This window comes from Lepidochelys kempii, chromosome 3, assembly GCF_965140285.1.
Source record: "Lepidochelys kempii isolate rLepKem1 chromosome 3, rLepKem1.hap1, whole genome shotgun sequence".
Classification (NCBI taxonomy): domain Eukaryota; kingdom Metazoa; phylum Chordata; order Testudines; family Cheloniidae; genus Lepidochelys; species Lepidochelys kempii.
Window position 1 is genome coordinate 86,625,044 of NC_136382.1, and position 22,243 is coordinate 86,647,286.

Sequence of the window (22,243 nt, forward strand, 5' to 3'; positions counted from 1 at the left end):
TGTAGCACTGCTCTGCTGAAACCAGCATCATCTCCTGCTTGCTGGGTCAGCACATAGTGTGCAGTGAACGTGCGGACGGACGACCAGGTTACGGCCTGACAAATTTCTTGGATCAACACCTGAACAAGGAAGGCTGCCCAGGAAGTCTGTACCCTAGTTGAGTGAGCCATCACAACAGCTGGCAGGGGCACCATTGCCAGCTTGTAACAGTAGTGGATACAGACAGTGATCCAGGACAAGAGTCTCTGCGCAACCTTTCATCCTGTCAGCGACAGCCACAAAAAAATGCGCTGACTTATAGAACAGCTTTGTTCTATCAATGTAAAAGGCCAGCGCCCGCCTGACGTCCAGAGTATGCAGCCTGTGGTTGCATGAGGCTTCAGACATAGACCAGTAAGTAAATATCTTGGCCCATGTGGAAGTGAGAAATTACCTTGGACAGAAAGCCTGGGTGTGGACGCATTTGGACCTTGTCCTATAGAAGACAGTATAAGGTGGCTCTGAAGTGAGCACCCTGATCTCAGACACCCAACTGGCTGAAGTTATAGGGACCAAGAAGGAGACCTTCCAGGAGCAAAGCAAAAGGGAGCAGGATGCCAAGGGCTCGAAGGGGGAGACGCATGAGCCTTGACAGCACAAGATTCAGGTCCCAAAGGGGGACTGGGTCCCTGACATGCGGGTAAAGGTGCTCCAGACCTTTCAGGAACTGTGCCATCATGGGATGGTCGAAGACCAACCTGCCTTGAAATGGAGGATGGAATGTGGAAATGGCCGCCAGGTGTACCTTGACTGAGGACGACAAGCCCTGGAGCTTGAGGTGGAGCAGATAGTCTAGGATGTCCTGCCGCGAGGCCTCCTCTGCACGAATGAGCCGATCCGAGACCCAACATGTGAAGCGTTTCCACTTCCTCCACCAGGCTACCTATGTGATGGCTTCCTGCTGCCCAACAGAACCCACTGGACACCAGTGGAGCAATGCTACTCCTCCCTGCACTGTGACCGGTTGGATCACAGAAACCCCCTAGGGAACTGCCAACTGATGTGCCAAGACTACTTCTGCCCCTGCTTTCCCTGCCAGTTTGGGACTCCAGCGCCCTGTCTTGCTGAGCCAGACACGCCAGTCTGCTCCAACACAGACCCAGGGTCTGAACCACGTGCCCCAAAGCTGCAAACTTAACTGAAAGCAATTTAGGAAGTTCCTCTCTTTTACACTCAGATGCCCAACTCCCAATGGGGTCCAAACCCCAAATAAATCCTTTTTACCCTGTATAAAGCTTACACAGGGTAAACTCATAAATTGTTCGCCCTCTGTAACACTGACAGAGATATGCACAGGTGTTTGCCCCCCCCCCCCCCGCAAGGTAGTAATACATATACTCTGGGTTAATTAATAAGTAAAAAGTGATTTTATTAAATACAGAAAGTAGGATTTAAGTGGTTCCAAGTAGTAACAGACAGAACAAAGTAAATTACCAAGCAAAATAAAATAAAACGCGCAAGTCTAAGTCTAGTACAGTAATAAAACTGAATACAGATAAAAACCTCACCAGTTCCAGAAAGCTTACAGACTGAATGCATCCGATGAAGTGAGCTGTAGCTCACGAAAGCTTATGCTCAAATAAATTTGTTAGTGTCTAAGGTGCCACAAGTTCTCCTTTTCTTTTTGCGAATACAGGCTAACACGGCTGCTACTCTGAAACCTTTTACAGACTAGGCTCCTTCTAGTCTGGGTCCAGCAATCACTCACACCCCCTGCAGCTACTGTCCTTTGTTCCAGTTTCTTTCAGGCATCCTTGAGGGTGGAGAGGGTCTCTCTTTAGCCAGCTGAAGACAAAATGGAGGGGTCTCCCAGGGGTTTAAATAGACTTTCTCCTGTGGGTAGAGGCCCCTCCCTCCCCGTGTAGAATCCAGCTACAAAATGGAGTTTGAGTCACCATGGGCAAGTCACATGTCCATGTATGACTGAGTTTCTTACCAGCCAAGCCACATTCTTGGGAAAGCTCAGATGTGGATTGGCGTCTTCAAGATCCATTGTCCGTTAAGTGCTTCTTGATTGGGCATTTAACTTGCACATTCCTTTCTCAAGAAGCTGACCAAATGCTTACTAAGGCTACTAGAAATCAAGCAAGTCACCAGCCAATATTCATAACTTCGAATACAAAAATGATACATGCATACAAATAGAACGAATAGATTCAGTAGATCATAACCTTCACAGAGATATGTTACATGGCATATGTAGCATAAAACATATTCCAGTTCTGTCATATATACACACACACACACACATTCATAAGCATATTTCCGTAAAGCCTTATGGGGGGGCACCGTCACAGTGTTTCCACTTCGTCACATAGGTAGCCCTGGTGGAGGGCTTCCTGCTGCCCAACAGAACCCACTGGATACCAGCGGAGCAATGCCACTCCTCCCCGCTCAGCCATGCGGCAGCCAGGCTGTCAAGTGCAGCGCCGCCAGTTTGAATGCAGCAGGTTGCCGTGGCTCTGGGACAGTAGATCCGTTTGAAGAAGCATCTGCAGTGGGGTGGTTGCTGACAGACTCAGCAGCATGCCGAACCAGCGTTGCTGAGGCCACGCTGGGGCTATGAGGATGATCGTCGCCTTGTCTTGCTTCTCCTTGTGCAAGACCCTGTGGATCAATGGTACTGGCGGAAAGAAGTACATCAACGTTCCGGACTATGGAATCAGGAAGGCATCTGACAAGGAGCCCTGATCCCTGCCCTGTAGAGAGCACAACACATGGTACTTCCTGCTCTGCTGAGATGCAAAAAGGTCCACCTGGGGAGACCCCCACCTGCGGAAGATTAGGCTGGCCACCTCCGCATGGAGTGACCATTTGTGGCGAGACAAGAAGGACCCGCTGAAGTGATCTGCCAGGATGTTCCTGGTTCCAGGCAGATAGGCCGCTACCAGGAAGATGTTGTGCTGTACACAGAAGTCCCAGAGGGGCACCACCTTGCCTGTTGGTGTAATACATCGCAGCCGTATTGTCTGTGAGGACCTGCACCACCTTGCCCTTCAGATCGTGCAAGACCGCTTTGAGTTCCCTGACGTTGATGTGCAAGGCTAGGTCATGCTGCAGCCAATGTCTCTGGGTGATGAGCTTGCCCAAGTGGGCCCCCCACCCTAGATTCAATGTGTCCGAGACCAGGGTGAGCAAAGGAGACGGGTCACAAAGAGAACACCTTGCAATACCAACTCGGAGTTCCACCACCAGTCTAAAGACACTGGGACATGGCTGGGAACCATGACCACTTGGTCCAGGAGGTGCCTGCTGGGAATGTAAACTGAGGCCAGCCATGTTTGTAGGGGCCTCAGAAGAAGCTGGGCACGGCTGACCACATACATACACACGGCCCAACAGTTGCAGGCATGTATAGGCCACGATGAGCGGGTGGGCTTTTATGTAGGAGATTAAGTCCACTATGGTCTGAAACTGCACTTCCAGAAGGAAGGCCCTGGCTTGCGTGGAGTTGAGAACTGCCCCGATAAACTCTGTGTGTTGTACTGGTGTTAACATGGACTTCTCCATGTTTATCAACAGGCCCAGGCTGAGACAGGTGGAGCGAACCAGATGGAGGCTTCTTTGCACCCTCTCCAGAGACCTGTCCTTGATGAGCCAGTTGGCGAGATATGAGAACAGGTGGACCCCATGCCACCTGAGGTAAGTCGCTACTAGTGCCATGCACTTGGTGAACACTCTTGGGACTGACAACAGGCCAAAAGGGAGTGCTGTGAACTGGAAATGGCATCCTCTCACTATAAAATGGAGGAAATGCCTGTGTCCCGGGAATATGGAAACATGGAAATAAGTGTCCTGCAAGTCGAGAGTGGTGTACCAGTCTCCCGGATCCAGGGAAGGAATAATGGAGGTCAGGGAAACCATGTGGAACCTCAACTTCTTGACAGACTTTGAGAGACTGTTGCGGCGACGCAGGTCCCAGATGGGTCTTACACCCGCAGAATGCATGCTTCTGGCCCCCAGGGTGTTTAGAGGGCCCAGGCTGTGCAGGCGAGCGGGAAGAAGAGGGGTGATGCCTGCTGAAGGTACTGTCCCTTCTTCTTTCAGAACCCTGGTGGGGCAGCCAAGGTCTTGGCGGTGGGGGTAGCTAGAAGGGCTTCCCAGCAGGCTGTGGCGTATGTATACCTAACAAACGAAGGGTGGGCTTTGTATCCTTTACCCCATGCAGTCTGGCATCTGTCTGCTCGGAGAAGAGACCAACCCCATCGAACAGGAGGTCTTGGATTGAATTCTGCATCTCCTGCAAGAGGCCCGCCATTTGTAGTCACAAGTGATGCCTCATCACAACCGCCGACGGGACTACCCGAGCTGCAGAGTTCACTGCATCCCAGGCCATTTGTAGGGAGCACCTGGCTGCCGCTGTGCCTTCCTCCACTGGGGTACCAAACTCCTGGGCTAACCCCCAGAGGGTTAGGGACTCCTGGAATTTACGGAAGATATCCCACAAATTAAAGTGGTGAGCCTGGTGGTTTGCCAGCTGGAATTGTAAGCTGGCAGTAGAATAAATTTTTCTCATGAAGAGATCCAGTCTTTTGGTCTCTTTATTCTTGGGAGTAGAGGAGGACTGGAGCTGTTTTGTCCTTTTCGTTGGTCGTGGAGACGACCAATGAGTCCAGGGGTGGATGGGTGTATAAACACTCGAACCTTTTAGCCGGGACAAAGTATTTTTTCTCTACCCTTTCGGAAGTGGGAGGGATAGATGAGGGAGCTTGCCACAGGGCCTTGGCAATCTTTAAGACCCCTTCATGGATTGGCAAGGCAAGGCAGGCTGGGGTGGAAGCAGAGAGGACATTGAACAATGAGTCAGTCTGCTCAGCCATCTCCTCCACCTGTAAGCCTAGATTGTCCGCCACTCTCCGGAGCAGAGCCTGATGGTACTTGAAAGTCATCGGGGGGCTAGCTCTTGAAGGGCCTGCCACCGCCTGGTCTGGGGACGAGGAGGATGACTGGGTTACTGGAGGAGGATCTGTGGCTTCTTCCCCTCCAGGTGAGGGAGGTTTAGGATGGGTACAATTTCCTTAACCTTGGCCTCTGAGGAAGAGGCATGCTCTGAGCCCAGTGCCACTGGTATCACTGGTGCTGCAGGCACATCCGGTGCTGCATGGGGTCCGGTGCCAGCTGTTGCTCTGAGGCAGCAGCCGAAGATCGCTAGGAAGGGGGCATAGCCATGACCAGCATTCCCCACGAGCCCCAAAAAGGCCACTGGGCTGGCCCACTTTCTTTGTTGCCACTGCTGCGATGTCGTGGCTGATGCAGTGTCCGGACCCCAATCACGCTGGTGGGATCTGGGTGAGGGGCTAAACCGAGCTCTCGAGGCCACAGGCAGTAAGAAGGAACTGAGAGGGCGTAGGGACGGCGGTGCCTTAAATGAGTGTGGCACTCCAGAGGGCGCCACAGCCATCCCTACGGATACTGCTAAGGCAAAAGTCTCCGCCGACCATTCACATACCTACAATGGAATTGACATGAGCAAGCACTCAAAGAAGAACGGTTACACATAGGTAACTGGGATTCCAGTATGATTAAGAAGTACAAATACATCACTGAATCACTGCACTGCACGATTAGAAATATAATTTCAATAATAGAGGAAATGAGCCTTTACTGAAACCCTAGTAAAAGTAAAACTATGCAACTATCATATTTATTTCCTGAATTGTCAAAATTCCAATCCTGTGATTTGTACTGGCAAGTGCTGGAAGACAACACACTGAAAAACACAAAATATTTTTTCTCTTGCTAAACCAGCAGTGTGTTTAATTTTGGACTAACCAACAAACTAAAAGTGAAAAGGTCTGTCAATGAGCAATGAAATCTCAGTACCTTGACAAAAGCCACTCCATTGGGTGACACTGTGATATCATGCCGAATCTGATAAAGTAAGTCAGGAGGTACTCTGAGGGATGTACAGCCAAATTTAAACTCATCAAATCTAGTAAAGAAGAAAATTAAATAAGGTCACAAAATGATCAATTAATTTACATTCAAAATAATTGGAAGCAAGAGTCTACACTAAAATATTGATAGCACCAACACAAATAGTATGGTTACAGTCACAGACTACTATGAACAAGCCTACCACAATTTAAAATTTCTTAGTTACAAGTAACGTTCTTTCAAAGCAAAGGAGCTATATGTGTCCAAATTCTATGCTGAAACTATTTTGTCAATCTGTTCTGCACATATCACCATGGTACCCAGGGGCCAATTTCTCATAGGCATGTAATCTTGATCTAAACTCAGCTAGAAATTGCACATGCTTTATTGGGTAATCTATATAAATCTTTCTATAAATTGTTTAAGATTTCAAATCAGAAACTTGTAGAGTTTCCAACCCGCCCACATTGGCCGGGAGTCTCCCGGAATCAGGCTCAATCTCACAGAGGCTACTGAAGCCAATCCGGGAGATTTTAGGCCACCAAAAGTCCAGCATTGCAGTGCGGCTAAGGCAGGCTCCCTACCTGCCCTGACTCCACATGGCTCCCGGAAGTGACTGCTATGTCCAGCTCCTAGGCACAGGGGCGTCCAGGGGATCTCTGTGCACTGCCCCCGCCCTGAGTGCTGACTCCGCAGCTCCCATTGGCCAAGTGGACACGCTGGTTGTTTCCTGAGACCCACCTGAGGTAAGCGCCTCTTGGCCGGAACCCGCACCCCCTCCTTCCTGCACTCCAACCCTCTGCCGCAGACTCAGCCTGGAACCCCCTCTCACACACCGAACCCCTCAGCCCCATCCCCCAGTCCAGAGCCCAACCCCTTGCCGCAGCCTGGTGAAAGTGAGTGAGGGTGGGGGAGAGTGAGCAATGGAGGGAGGGGAGATAGAGTGAGTGGGGGCGGGGCCTTGGAGAAGGGATAGGGCCTATGGGAAGAGGCATGGCAGGGGCATGGCAAGGGTATTTGGGTTTGTGTGATTAGACAGCTGGCAACCCTAGAAACTTGAGAAACTTTATTCTTAAGCCGGGTCATGATTTTAAATATCTCCCAACTCTTCCAACTATTGTTTGTTGTTTACAATTAAAACAAGCAGCAGTTTAAAAAAAACAAAAACTAATCAACATTTTGGTCTCTAAAAATGGAAATGTACTGTACTGAATAATTAAGTCTAGCCTTAGATTTGGATCATTAAGGTATCAGTAAGGAAAACTACAGCTTTTATATTAAAATAAGAAAACAACATATTGCCATATATCCTGTACATATAAAGAAGGAAAAAGCGGTTACTCACCTTCTCGTAACTGTTGTTCATCGAGATGTGTTGCTCATATCCATTCCAATTAGGTGTGTGCGCACACTGTGCGAGGGTCAAGCCACCACTGAAGGGACTCGAGCACCTGCCCTGGCACCGTGACCACTGAATTCAGACTATCACATCCTGAGCGATAGGCCATGGTGATCCACGCCTGTAGGGGCCTGAGCCTCAGTCTGGCATGCCGGGTCGTGTAAGTGCAGGCTGCCATGTGGCCGAGGAGACTCAGGCATCCCCTTGCTGTAGTGGTCGTATTGCCTGAGGCCTTGAATGATGTCTGTCATGGATTGGAATCGGGACGCTGGCAAAAGTGCTCTTGCCTGAACCGATTCCAACACTGCCCCGATAAATTCTATTCTTTGGGTCGGTGAAAAGGTTGACTTGTTCAGGTTGAGGAGGAGACCCAGTCTCTCGAATGTGGATCTGACCAATCGGATTTGAGATTCCACCTGCCCCCAGTGTGGCCCCTGAGCACTCACAGTTGTCAAGGTAGGGGTATATCTGCCTCCGATGGAGGAAAGCAGCCACGACCAACATGCACTTGGTAAACACTCAGGGGGCTGTTGGGAGACCGAATGGAAGGACTGTAAATTGGTAATGTCTGTGGTCGACCACAAAGCATAGGAATTGTCTGTGTGCAGGCCGAATAGCTATATGGATGTACACTTCTTTCACGTCAAGGGCAGTGTACCAGTCTCCCTGATTCAAAGAAGGGATAATTGTGCACAGGGAGACCATGCGGAACGTCAACTTTCCCATGAACTTGTTGAGTCCTCGCAGATCTAGAATGGGTCTGGCGATTAGGAAGTATTGGGAATAGAATCCCTTGCCTCTGAGCTCCTGAGGAACTTCCTCCACCAATCCCATGTCGAGGAGTGCCCGCATCTCCTGGATAAGGAGTTGTTCATGAAAAGGGTCACTGAAGAGAGACAGGGAAGCGGGGGTGGGAGGGAGGGTAGGAGCTGAATTGGAGAGACTATCCCACTTCTACCGTACAGAGAACCCAGCAGTCTGAAGTTACTTGGGACCAAGCACAGTAGAAGTGGGACAGAAGATTCAAGAAAGATGGGGAAGGATCCAGAATTGTGGCTGGTGTGCTGCCCTTGGGCGCACCTTCAAAAGGCCTGCTTTGAACCCGACTATGGTTTAGTCGGGGCCGGGTCCCGGCCCTCCCCAGGCGGGGGGGTTTGAAGGCTTGCATCTGCCATTCCTGCCCCTTCTGCTGTAAAAGTCCTGCCTCGGCCGAGGAGGATAGGAGTGCTGCTATTGCTGCTGAGGATGGAAATGCTTACGTTGCGTTGCCGGGGTGGACACACCCAAGGATTTCATGGTAGCCCTGTAGTCCTTTAGGCTCTGCAGCCTAGAGTCAGTCTGCTCCACAAACAGAACTGCCCCATCAAAAGGCAGGTCCTGCTGGGTCTGTTGAACCTCGGTGGGAGTTCCGAGGCCTGCAGCCATGAGCTATGCCTCATGGCAATACTGGAGGACAAGGTGCGCGCCACTGCGTCCGCAGAGTCCAGTGAGGCCTGTAAAGAGGTCCATGCCACCACCTTGCTCTCCTCCACTATCGCTCCAAACTCCTCCCTGGATTCTGTTGGCACCAGCTCCTTAAACTTGAGCATCGAGTTCCAGGAATTCAAGCTGTAACTACTCAGAATTGCCTGCTGGTTGGCAAGCCTGACTTGCAACCCCCCCATGGAATACACTTTGCGCCCAAATAAATCTAGGCACTTGGTGTCCTTGGTCTTAAGTGCTGGGGCTTGTTGTCCCTGCCTCTTCTTTTCATTTACTACAGCCACCACCACTGAGCAGGCTGCAGGTGCGTGAAGAGGTATTCATACCCCTTGGATGGGACGGAATACTTCCTCTCCACACCCCTTGTAGTGGGAGGGATGGAGGCCAGGGTCTGCCAAATGGTTTTAGCATTGGCCTGTATAGTCTTGATGAGGGGTAGACCACCCTCAACGAGCCATCTGGGGATAGGATGTCAACCATGAGGTCCTCTGATTCCACCACCTCCTCAGCCTGGAGGCCCGTATTTCGCGTACCCTGTGAAGGCAGTCCTGGTGGGCATGGCTGTCTATGGGGGCCAGTCCAGAGATGGAGGTGCCTGAAACTGCCTCCTCCGGGGAGGATGACGAGGAGGCTAATGGGGGAACAGGGTCCTCCTGACCCCGTTCGTCTCCAGGGGCCTCCTGTCCTGCCTCTCTGCAGGGGTCAACCACACCTGGATCAGGCTCAGGAACTGGGGTTGGTTCCAGGGGAAGTAGTGCAACCAGTACCTTCTTGGCACCCCTAAGGGTGGGGTGACTGACTGATGCCTCTGGCACCCGTGGTTCAGAGGCCGCCGAACGGGAACCTTTGGATTGGGTGCCCTGGGCCTAGTGGTACACCCATGGGGTCCAAAATGGCTACTGCACTAGTCCCTGCCACTACGCAGACCATGGCCCTGCCCCCACCTCAGGCCTTCCACGGCCTGACCGGTGCCAGCCCCACTCTGAGTATCTAGACCCCATCTCCAAGTCCAAAGACGGGGACCGGGACCATGATGGACAGAGCAGTACCAAGTGGAGCTGAACTGGGGGGTGGTGCCACAAGGCTGGAGAGCAGTGCTGAGATCTGGAGTGGTACTGAGATCGGGGTTTGTGCTGGGATGCTGACCCGTGCCAGGATGACCACTGCCGGGAACGGGATCTGCTGTGTGATGGGGATCGGCATGAGGATCGCCATCGTGATCGGGAGCACTGGCACAACCTCCTCAATGACCAGGCTCAGGGAGTCCAATGGCACCAGACTCAACGGTCCCCCTTGTGGGGCCAAAGTCGATGATACCGGCTCCAAAGTCTTCTGCCCTGGGTGCTCCTCTCTGGAACGCGCCCCACTGGCTGCTCCAAAGGGGTGGGTCTCTGAGTTGGAGATCCACGCCTCCCCTGCTTCTGGTGCACTGGGGAATGGGACTGGTGCTGGGTTGATCCTGCTGGTTTCAGTGCTGGTGCTGTGGGTCTCTCCTAGAGTCCTTCCATGGTGCTGCTTCTACCACTGTTGCTGGGGTGCTGTGCACTGACGAGCTTGGTGCCGGGTCTTGCCACACCGATGTAGGTTGCTGTCTAAGTGCCGCCTCCATAAGGAGCTGCTTAAGGCGAAAGTCACTCTTTTTTTTTCTGGGGTGAAACCCTTTACAAATCCTGCACTTGTCTGCTTGGTGTGCTTCCCTCAGCCACTTTAAGCAAGTGTCGTGGGGGTTGCCCATTGGCCTGGGCTTCTTGCAGGATTTGCAGGGCTTGAACCCTTGGGACTTACGCATACCCCGACTCCCAACGGGGAACGTGGTTGGGGTGAAGGGGAAGACACCCCACTCCCAACGGCTATCTGCTCTAACAATCAAAAACACTGAAACTAACCTTAACAAGGCTAGGAATAACTGTGAACTAAGCTAAACTGAAAGCTAGGGAAAATGAGGAGAGCTTGCTAAGCAAGTCACCACAGTTCCAACGGGTTTCAGCGTAGCAGCCGTGTTAGTCTGTATTCTCAAAAAGAAGAAGTGAGCTGTAGCTCACGAAAGCTTATGCTCAAATAAATTTGTTAGTCTGTAAGATGCCACAAGTACTCCTTTTCTTTTTACAGTTCCAAGGACCGTTGCTGGCGGTAAGAAGGAACTGAGGAAGCATCAGGTTGGCAGGATCATATATTAAGTGCCATAAAGGCACCACTCCCGGGGGCTCCACAGCCAACACGACGGGTGCTGCTACGGGAAAAACTTTCCGATGACTGTGCACGTGGTGTCCTCACATCTAATTGGAATCAATATGAGCAGTCACTCGAAGAAGCATGTTAGTTCAGTTTGGAAAATGTCTAAAGGAATTTAGATATCACATTTTAATTTCTTAGACTAAAATCTTTGAATTATAGTGGCAAAAATTTTGTATTTTATACACACATGCATATGGTTATGGCAAAATAGAGAAGAGACCAACAAGACTCTATCTGGACTCTGATTCACCCTTAAACAGTCAGAGTCCAATTTTCAAAGATAATTGTTTTAGAACAGCACTCATAATTGCATATTTTAAAAAAATTATTGGTGAAACTTCGCACTATTTTTTATTGTAACCCTTTGAGATGATATTCACTCTCAACTTCCATGGTCTTCGATGGAAGATAAAAGTTCTCAGCACCTTACAAAAGATGCTCAATTCCTCGCAGGATCAAAGTTTATATAAACAAGAAAAATAACTTACTTTCCTAAGTTCTCAATATGTCCCAGGCAGGTTGAAAAACAGTAATTGTATGCTATCACAATAGAAGGATATAACGACTGGAAATCTAATACAAGAACAGCGTTACTGTAGAAGCGGGACTCTGGCTCCATTATTAGGGGAATACACTGTGGGGCTTTCATTTGAGCTCGCTGCTGGACACTAGGCGTCACAGGGATATAATTCATTGGTTTAGCAATACGCAGCATCATTGACTCCACACGATACTGCAAAACAAAATTGAATATACAATTATAGTTAATATGTCTAAAGTGCAATATGCATGCTAAGTATTATATCCATATGAATATGCATTTGGGCTGTGCTGCCCTTAAACCAGAGATAGCAAGTTTTGCAATAGAATACAGTCACACTAATTTTTATTTTTAATGTACACCTTTCTAACGTATGTGCTGGAATTCTTTCTTGTGTTTCTATGTCTTTTAGGGATAAGTACTGAAAACACTGCACTTTTGATGTACATCTACTATCTGCAAAATGAATGCCCAAACCAATATATAACATACATGTGGTTATGACCACTTCCAGTGTGCAAGTTCTTACCATGTTTTTGTTAGGTTCAAAGACTGTTGTGCAAAAGCAACAATGAGAACATGCAATTCTTACTTACCATTTTCAACAGAAAATTGTGCAGGAACCTTATTCCATAATGACCAAGAAAATTTAAATATATTAATGTGATCTGTATCATGTTAATAATTGTGTTCCACAGAACAGCTTTTATGTAGCATTTTATGATGCAAGGTAAGTGTAATTCAGTCTGCTTTACACACGCAGAAACAGACAGATAAATGATTTGCCCAAATTTGCTCCTCAGGGTCAGTGGTAGAGCCAGGAATAGAACCCAATCAGCCTTCTGACCAGCAGGTCCATTCCTATCCATTAGATCACACTGCCTCCTTTATGCTGCTTGGGGAGCATAGGCAAGATAATAAAGCATGGCAAAGTGAGTACTTCTACCTTGCCAAAACTAATATGACACCACCACCAGTAGTATGAGAGTTATGGACAGGTGTAGGCACTAATATTACAAAAAGAACCTCAGAATTCTATATATATAAAAATGCTCTGAGATCCTTTGAAAGGGTCTATAAAAGTGCAAAGTACTATAATTCTAAGATTTGGATTTATTTAGGAAATGAAGGTTACTTACTTGTAACCAGAGTTCTTCAAGATGGCTCTGAACAGTCCCATTTATAGATATCGTAATGCCTACTGGTGTCAAACAGTAGAACCCTCTCTAAGCAGTGTGTTATGAGTGCTCACTGCTTCCTCCTCCCTGTCCCCTCAGTGTCTCTGAACATTTTGAGGAAGAGGCTATATAAGGGGACACAGAGCCCTCTACCATCTCAAAAAGAAAAGGAGTACTTGTGGCACCTTAGAGACTAACAAATTTATTTGAGCATAAGCTTTCGTGAGCTACAGCTCAATTTGAGCATAAGCTTTCGTGAGCTACAGCACACTTCATCCGATGAAGTGAGCTGTAGCTCACGAAAGCTTATGCTCAAATAAATTTGTTAGTCTCTAAGGTGCCACAAGTACTCCTTTTCTTTTTGCAAATACAGACTAACACGGCTGCTACTCTGAAATCTACCATCTCAGTTCCTTCTGCCACCAACCCAGAGGCACAGAACAAAGGAACTCTGAGACAGAAGGGAACGTGGGTGGGAAGTTTGAATTTGCAGAGCCATCTTGAAGAAATCCAATTACAAAGTAACCTTCATTTTTTCTTTCAGTGGCTAAGTACTACCATTTACGAGTAGTTTGATAAGCAGTGCTGACAATAACATGGAGGAGGGAACAGAGTCCTAACTGAACAGAGACAGAAGCAACCCTCTACCAAATTATCATCAGCCCTAGAAGCCATATTGAAAGCATGGTTAGTAAAAGTGTATATAGAACTCCAGGTTGCAACCCTACAAATTTCAGAAACAGGGACTTGCTTAAGGCAAGCAAAAGACATTGTCACAGCTCTGGTGGAATGAGACCATACTGTCATAGGTGCAGGAATACCCGCAAATGTATGACATTAACAGTACATTGTTTAATCTACAGAGAAATAATCTGTGGGGAGACAGAATAACTCACGTGATTGTTAGCATAAAACATGAATAATGTAGACGATATTTCAAAAATTTTAGCTCTATTTAAATAAAGTGCAAGGGCTCTTCTTGCATCCAAAGTATGTAAAATAGATTTCCCTTTCTTAGTATGCAGTTTTGGGAAAAATACCAGCAAATTAATTGTCTGATGGATGTGAAATTCAGAAAACACTCTTGGCAAAAACATGAGATCAGGCCTCAGAACCGCCTTATCTTTATGAAAAGACATAAAAGACTAGACCTTTTACATGTACACCATGACCCAGTGGATCAATGGTTGCCTATAAATAAAAGGTGGCTCAGCCATCAAGACACTTAATTCACTCAACCTTCTGGCTGACGTTACTGCAATAATGAATGCTGTCGTAATAGACAAATAATACAAACACCACTCAGCTAAGGATTCAAAAGATCGTTTCACGAGTACACACTAGACCAAATTAACAACCCAAGGAGGGACAGGCTTGCTCAAAAGGGCATACATATTACATAATTATTTCATACATTTCTTAACCAAATCAAGCACTAATGGCAATCTACATTCAAAAAAAATATGGTAAGCTGAGATAGCCACCAAATAAACTTTCAAAGATGAATTAGATAACCCCTCAGTTTTTAAGTGCACTAAATATTTTCAAGTACAAGATATGGAACCTAAGACAGGATAATCAGATTTTCCCTGCATCCAAGCCACCATCTGGACCAGAGAGGAGGAGCAAAGACAAGCATGACTCCTCAGAGTAATTGCAGAAGCTAACACTCTAGCAGAAGAGTCCAAGGCATCAAATTAAGACCTGGGAGTATGCTTTGCCAAATTGTGACCTTTGATTAGAATTGCATTTGCCAATTTCCTTTTGTTATCTGGCAAATCCTGCACAAAGAGTGTCATTTTCCCACAGGAGGAATTGATAATGGGGCCTAACTCCTTAGTAATTTGCCACCTTAATATCAAAGTAGGCAGAAGAGAACACCTTTCTCCCCAGGGAGTCATTATTTTCCCCTTCTCTATCAGCAGGAGTAGAATGTGCTCGTCCAGACCTTGACCTGATTCTGGCATCAGCCATCACCAGCAAATTAAGTACAGGGCCTGTGTGAAAATATGAAAATCCCTCAGAGGGTATCTGATATAATTTGTCTGCCTACTTGGAAATAGCTTGCAAGAGACAAGAATGGACCACACAGTCTTAAAAGGCTGCAGCAGACAATCGTGGTTTGGTAATGACATCCTACTCTTGAAAGTAGCCCCAAGAAAACCCCAGATGGGATTTTCCTCCCCAGTTACTGAAGGTAAGTTCAACATGGACATCATGTGATCCATAAGGTCATGAAACTGTAGAGCATCCTCACAACGGAAAGAGGCAGAAGCCCCAGCACATGCTCATCTGGTGACAAATCAACATTGTAGTCTGTCTCACCATCTCCATCTCCTCATCATCTTCTGCAGACAGAGTATCAGCCACCACTGTCTAAGATGCAGACGGATCAGGTGGAAGCAGATCTAGGGATTTCTCTGCAGCCGTATCCTTTACAAATGAAACATCACTCACCATCCATATGGAGGATAATTAAATTCGTGTGACATCCCACAAAAAGCCTTGGAGTCCAGGACTGCCAATCTCCCCAGCAACTGGGAATCAGGAACATACCTGCAGACGGAGGACCAAAAGGGGGAACAAACCATGAGGAAACAGGTCTCTCTAGTCTTTCTCTATCCTCTTCTGGATACAGATCCAGCCTTGGATCCACTATGGAACACAGACAGCAACGGCCTCGTAAAATGGACAGAAATAAATGGAAAGAAAGTGCTTCATGGAAATCCTTAAGGAGTCTTAGGAAGATGAGATACAAACTGATCCAGAGAAAGACTAATCTCTATTCTTCTCTGTTTTTTAGGTGAAGATAATGCAGATCTAGGAACTGGCAAAGTTTATCTCTTTCTTGAGACTGTCTGTTTCTCAGTTGGGTCCGAGGAACGCTTTGAAGTTGCACAGTGTACACATCCCACCAAAGTAAAAGTCCTCCTCGGATCCAAAGATGGATCTGGAACTGGAGTAGAGGTCAAGGCTGCCGCTGAAAACTTGGATGGCACAGGAAATGGCTCTTGGTTCAATCGTAAGTGGTTTGCCCCTCTCCATCAACGGTAACATCAAAGACCTGACTGCTCAAGCTGCAGGACCTGGAGCCCAATCCAATGAGGGCTCTGACTTCCTGGCAATTTGAAACTGCTTCAACTTGCTGGAAGAAGTCACAGGATCTGAAACTGGTCTCAAACCTTGGATCCAACAAGTGTCCAGATTCAGCGGGTTTAGCCTCAAGCGCCTTTTTAAGGAGAAGCACCTGCAACCTGTTCCGCCTCTCCATGAAAGCTCTCGATGTGAAAGTCTGGAAGACAGAAAACCCAGACGGCGAGTGGCCCTCTCCCAAGCACTTGAGGCACCTAGTGTGGTCGCTTGATCCCAGGAAGATAGCTAGGTACGAAGCACACCATTTGAATCCCTGCTTCTTCTTTTTCTTCAGTTCAGCCATAACCCAAAACCAAGCTACTAACTAACCTATCTATACTTATCACAAACTATACTAAACAATTAACAAGACACTAAGGATGGAGAAATGGCCACCCAATCCAAATGGATCAGTTCACTTGCATCTTTGGCACGTGGTTGGAAGGAACTGAGATGGCAGAGGGCTCTGCACCTCCTTATATAGTCTTGACTTCAGAATGTTTGGAGATGCTGACAGGAGGAGGGGACGCATGAGCGCTCTAAAAGACACCGCATGGAGAAGGTTCTACTGTTAGGCACCACGATGCAGAACAATATCCGTAAGAGGGATAATGCAGAACCACTCGAAGAATAATAATAGATATTAATTTATTTAGGAACATAATACATATAGATAATATAGAGAGACAAAGTTGATTACTTCTACCTTGCCCAAACTGATATAACAATACCACCAGCAGAGTTATAAAGAAGATCCTCATAACCCTCTGCGGGTCTTCCACTCCTGCAGCACTTTAGAGGGGACCATGTGGTGAACAGCAGCAGCATATCTTGCTGGTCTGCCCATGCCTTTTGGAATAAGACCTTCTCTGCCTCCTGGTCACTCTCCTCAGTGTAATGTCATCAAGTAGTTAGAACAGCCTAAAGGGGATGCAGAGGAGATTACTATCCAGCCCCTACCCTCGTACCCTGGTGACCCCCCTCACTCTTCATCTCAGCCCCCTCATGCCCAATCAGGAACAGCCTGAAGTGCAAGCCCCAAACTGGATCACATTCTGACTTGGCAACAACCTGGATCTATATAAGTATCACCAAAACACAACTTTAATTGCAAATCCCAAACTGGGGAACGCACATCTTGAGGCAGCAACAACCCACACTCATACAATTACTGCCAAGACACAGCACTGGCTGCAAGCCACAAACACTGCCCCTAAGCACACATGGCTAAGGGGAGCAAGCATCAACACCAACTCCCAAGACTGGGATAAACCTCAGGGGATAGAATTCAGAAATAGCAGATTAACTCAGTGTGCAATAAACTCCCTGTGCAGACAAGCCCTCAGAGTGATGGAAATGCCAAAGTTCGAATTGCCTGTGCCAGCTTGACTCTGCCCCAGCATATATACATTACAATACAGTTCTTAATTACATGATTGTGTACAATTTTGTTCCTAGAGGTCCTCTGCCTCATTCAGCAGCTAGGCTGAAAGGTATACAGTGGATATTTCACTGTTCAACATCTGGCCCTCTGCCTCATGTACTACATATTCAACCATTTCACTGAGGTCTTCCAGAAACATTTGCTTGACAGTAATAGAATATTGTGTCCTGAACAATATGTGCACTAAGTAAAATCACGGTTCCTGCAATGTACATCTAACTCAGCTTCTGCAGAGCTCTTCCTCATTAGAATATGTGATTTTGAACATATTTCACACACCTCTGCACATCTAAGAAAGTCCTCTCAACTTTCTTGAGCATGATGAACCATTTTTCTCAACAACTTTTAACAGAAATTTCATTTTCAGTCTAAGGCCAAGCATGGAAAATTTCAGCCCTAAAAGTAACATTAAAGTAATTATAAGCAACAGCAAGAGGTCCTTTAGAATGAATATGTTTGGGCAACTAACTGTAGACAACACTACACAATATGTCTATAAAACAGAATGTTCAATGTGGCCACATTACCGCTGCTTTTGAATTTCCTGACTTTCTTTAATTTAATATTTCAACCACTGTATTGCACAATGTAATCCTCCGTATTTAACAAAAAATAACTGAAGACAAAGTATAAATAAGGCGCAAAACAAACTTTGCACACAATATTTTTCATTCAAAAAGTATCAGGAAAGTTGAAACTTACCTGTGAGCCTCTTGTTAGTACATGCAAGAACTGAATTCCAAAAAGCCTTGCCATTTCACTGGTTCTACCAATCAAGTCCAGCTGTTCTAACATTTGGAGATTCCCACGGACACGGCTAATGTAGTGATCAACCACTTTCCATCTGTGAAAGCAAACACCTAGGTTATAAACATCAGGGAGCCAGGAAGTTTGATCATGTACAAAGATTGCTGTTCTTTTTACTGAAAAAATGTATACTTTGACCAGGTGTTACAGATGGGAAAACGTGTTTCCTGGTTTCCCATGAGACATATTTATATGATTCTTTCAAAATTGTGAAGCGCACAAACTTACTCCTATGAATTCTAAGACTTATGCAGAATTTGGTTTTGCAAGTTGCTGACATAAAGACAGTCTCAAATTCTCTAAAAGATGTGTGTGTGTATTATATATATATATATATATATATTATATATATATATATATATAAAAATCTTTAAAAAAATATTATATATACACACTGTATTCTTCTTTCTGCCCAAAGAGAAGAGAAACTACACCACAGAATTTGAGACTTGACTTTGCCTGGATAAATGCAGATTTTTTGCATAGAGAAAGAAAATCAAGAGGAGGCAACATAACCAATCTAATTATCACCACCTTTGTTTTCAAGGCCCCAACACAACTGATAGGTCTGGATGTCAAACTGATGCTATGTTTTAGCAATCTCCACATAGTGTAGAAGCAACCCTACATGTTTACAGATTACTGTCAGTTTAATTTACAATTTAAAATAAATGTTTAATTTTCCATCTCTCACCCACTCAAAATGCAGTTAAGCTTTAAAGAAAGCATGACATGTATGTCAAGGACTGAAGGTAAAAAATCCATTACAATCTACATACCACACAGACTATGCTGACAGCTTGTGCCACACGCTCTCAAAGAAACTGCGGAATCACCTGATCAACATCCTCTACAGCAAACAGGGAAAGATTAAGAATGAGCTCTCAAAAATGGATACTCTCATAAAAAACCAACCTTCCACACAAACTTCCTCGTGGCTGGATTTTACTAAAACTAGACAAGCCATTTACAACGCACACTTTGCTTCTCTACAAAAGAAAAAGGACACTAAACTTTCTAAACTACTACATGCTACAATGGGCCACAGCAATGGTTCCCTCAACCCACCTAGCAATATTGTTAACCTATCCAACTATACTCTCAGCCCAGCAGAAGCAGCTGTCCTATCTCGGGGCCTCTTCTTCTGCCCCTCCACCCCCACGAACATGATACAGTTCTGTGGTGACCTAGAATCCTATTTTCGACGTCTCCGACTCAAGGAATATTTCCAAAATACCTCTGAACAACATACTAATCCACAGAGGCCTCCCTACCAACACTGCAGAAAGAAGGATTCTAGGTGGACTCCTCCTGAAGGTCAAAACAGCAGACTGGACTTCTACATACAGTGCTTCCGCCGACGTGCACGGGCTGAAATTGTGGAAAAGCAGCATCACTTGCCCCATAACCTCAGCCATGCGGAACGCAATGCCATCCACAGCCTCAGAAACAACTCTGACATCATAATCAAAAAGGCTGACAAAGGAGGTGGTGTTGTCATCATGAATAGGTCGGAATATGAACAAGAGGCTGCTCGGCAGCTCTCCAACACCAGTTTCTACAAGCCATTACCCTATGATCCCACTGAGAGTTACCAAAAGCAACTACAGCATCTGCTCAAGAAACTTCCTGAAAAAGCACAAGATCAAATCCGCACAGACACACCCCTGGAACCCCGACCTGGGATATTCTATCTACTACCCAAAATCCATAAACCTGGAAATCCTGGGCGCCCCATCATCTCAGGCATTGGCACCCTGACAGCAGGACTGTCTGGCTATGTAGACTCCCTCCTCAGGCCCTACGCTACCAGCACTCCCAGCTACCTTCGAGACACCACTGACTTCCTGAGGAAACTTCAATCCATCGGTGATCTTCCTGTTAACACTATCCTGGCCACTATGGATGTAGAAGCCCTCTACACCAACATTCCACAAAAAGATGGACTACAAGCCATCAAGAACACTATCCCCGATAATGTCACGGCTAACCTGGTGGCTGAACTTTGTGACTTTGTCCTTACCCATAACTATTTTACATTTGGGGACAATGTATACCTTCAGATCAGCGGCACTGCTATGGGTACCCGCATGGCCCCACAGTATGCCAACATTTTTATGGCTGATTTAGAACAACGCTTCCTCAGCTCTCGTCCCCTAAAGCCCCTACTCTACTTGCGCTATATTGATGACATCTTCATCATCTGGACCCATGGAAAAGAAGCCCTTGAGGAATTCCACCATGATTTCAACAACTTCCATCCCACCACCAACCTCAGCCTGGTCCAGTCCACACAAGAGATCCACTTCCTGGACACTACAGTGCTAATAAACAATGGTCACATAAACACCACCCTATACCGGAAACCTACTGACCGCTATTCCTACCTACATGCCTCCAGCTTTCACCCTGACCACACCACATGATCCATCGTCTACAGCCAAGCTCTGCGATACAACTGTATTTGCTCCAACCCCTCAGACAGAGACAAACACCTACAAGGTCTCTGTCAAGCTTTCTTACAATTACAATACCCACCTGCGGAAGTGAAGAAACAGATTGATAGAGCCAGAAGAGTTCCCAGAAGTTACCTACTACAGGACAGGCCTAACAAAGAAAATAACAGAACGCCACTAGCCGTCACCTTCAGCCCCCAACTAAAACCCCTCCAACGCATTATTAAGGATCTACAACCTATCCTAAAGGATGACCCAACACTCTCACAAATCTTGGGAGACAGGCCAGTCCTTGCCTACAGACAGCCCCGCAACCTGAAGCAAATACTCACCAACAACCACATACCACACAACAGAACCACTAACCCAGGAACCTATCCTTGCAACAAAGCCCGTTGCCAACTGTGCCCACATATCTATTCAGGGGACACCATCACAGGGCCTAATAACATCAGCCACACTATCAGAGGCTCGTTCACCTGCACATCCACCAATGTGATATATGCCATCATGTGCCAGCAATGCCCCTCTGCCATTTACATTGGTCAAACTGGACAGTCTCTACGTAAAAGAATAAATGGACACAAATCAGATGTCAAGAATTATAACATTCATAAACCAGTCGGAGAACACTTCAATCTCTCTGGTCACGCAATCACAGACATGAAGGTCGCTATCTTAAAACAAAAAAACTTCAAATCCAGACTCCAGCGAGAAACTGCTGAATTGGAATTCATTTGCAAATTGGATACTATTAATTTAGGCTTAAATAGAGACTGGGAGTGGCTAAGTCATTATGCAAGGTAGCCTATTTCCCCTTGTTTTTTCCTCCCCCCCGACCCCCCCAGACGTTCTGGTTAAACTTGGATTTAAACTGGGAGAGTGGTCAGTTTGGATGAGCTATTGCCAGCAGGACAGTGAGTTTGTGTGTGTGTGTGTCCCCGGGAAAAGGGGGGGTGGGTGAGAAAGCCTGGATTTGTGCTGGACATGGCCCACCTTGATTACCATGCACATTGTAGGGAGAGTGGTCACTTCGGATGAGCTATTACCAGCAGGATAGTGAGTTTGTGTGTGTCTGTGTTTTGGAGGGGGGGGAGGGGGTGAGAGAACCTGGATTTGTGCAGGAAATGGCCCACCTTGATTATCATGCACATTGTGTAGAGAGTTGTCACTTTGGATTTGCTATTACCAGCAGGAGAGTGAGTTTGTGTGTGGGGGGGGTGGAGGGTGAGAAAACCTGGATTTGTGCTGGAAATGGCCCAACTTGATGGTCACTTTAGATAAGCTATTACCAGCAGGACAGTGGGGTGGGAGGAGGTGTTGTTTCATGATCTCTGTGTGTATATAAAGTCTGCTGCAGTTTCCACGGTATGCATCTGATGAAGTGAGCTGTAGCTCACGAAAGCTCATGCTCAAATAAATTGGTTAGTCTCTAAGGTGCCACAAGTACTCCTTTTCTTTTTGCGAATACAGACTAACACGGCTGTTACTCTGAAACCATGGAATACATTCAAATCAGTACTCTAATATTAAGAGGAGGTTACACACTTTGTGCAGTAACTACAGTTCAAGTTGTGTACCCCTATGGGTGATCCACTTCAGTTGTGCACGCACTTCTCAAGCCCTTGATTGGAAAATTCAAGTTAGCAGTAT

General features: G+C 46.6%; 1 protein-coding gene across 3 annotated transcripts in view; it reads right to left on the bottom strand.

Moving 5' to 3' along the window:
* Positions 1-22,243, bottom strand: part of REV3L (REV3 like, DNA directed polymerase zeta catalytic subunit) — a 251,234-nt gene that overhangs the window by 33,450 nt on the left and 195,541 nt on the right. For 2 of the 3 annotated variants that reach the window (XM_073337056.1, XM_073337055.1), the window contains exons 22-24: positions 18,030-18,171; positions 11,521-11,765; positions 5,863-5,971 (exon numbers count right to left, since the gene is read on the bottom strand). In XM_073337056.1, the coding sequence (XP_073193157.1) occupies positions 5,863-5,971; positions 11,521-11,765; positions 18,030-18,171 (496 nt within the window). Of the gene's footprint in view, positions 1-5,862; positions 5,972-11,520; positions 11,766-18,029; positions 18,172-18,800; positions 18,985-22,243 lie in introns of those variants that run through there. The other variant, XM_073337057.1, reaches the window with a different exon arrangement.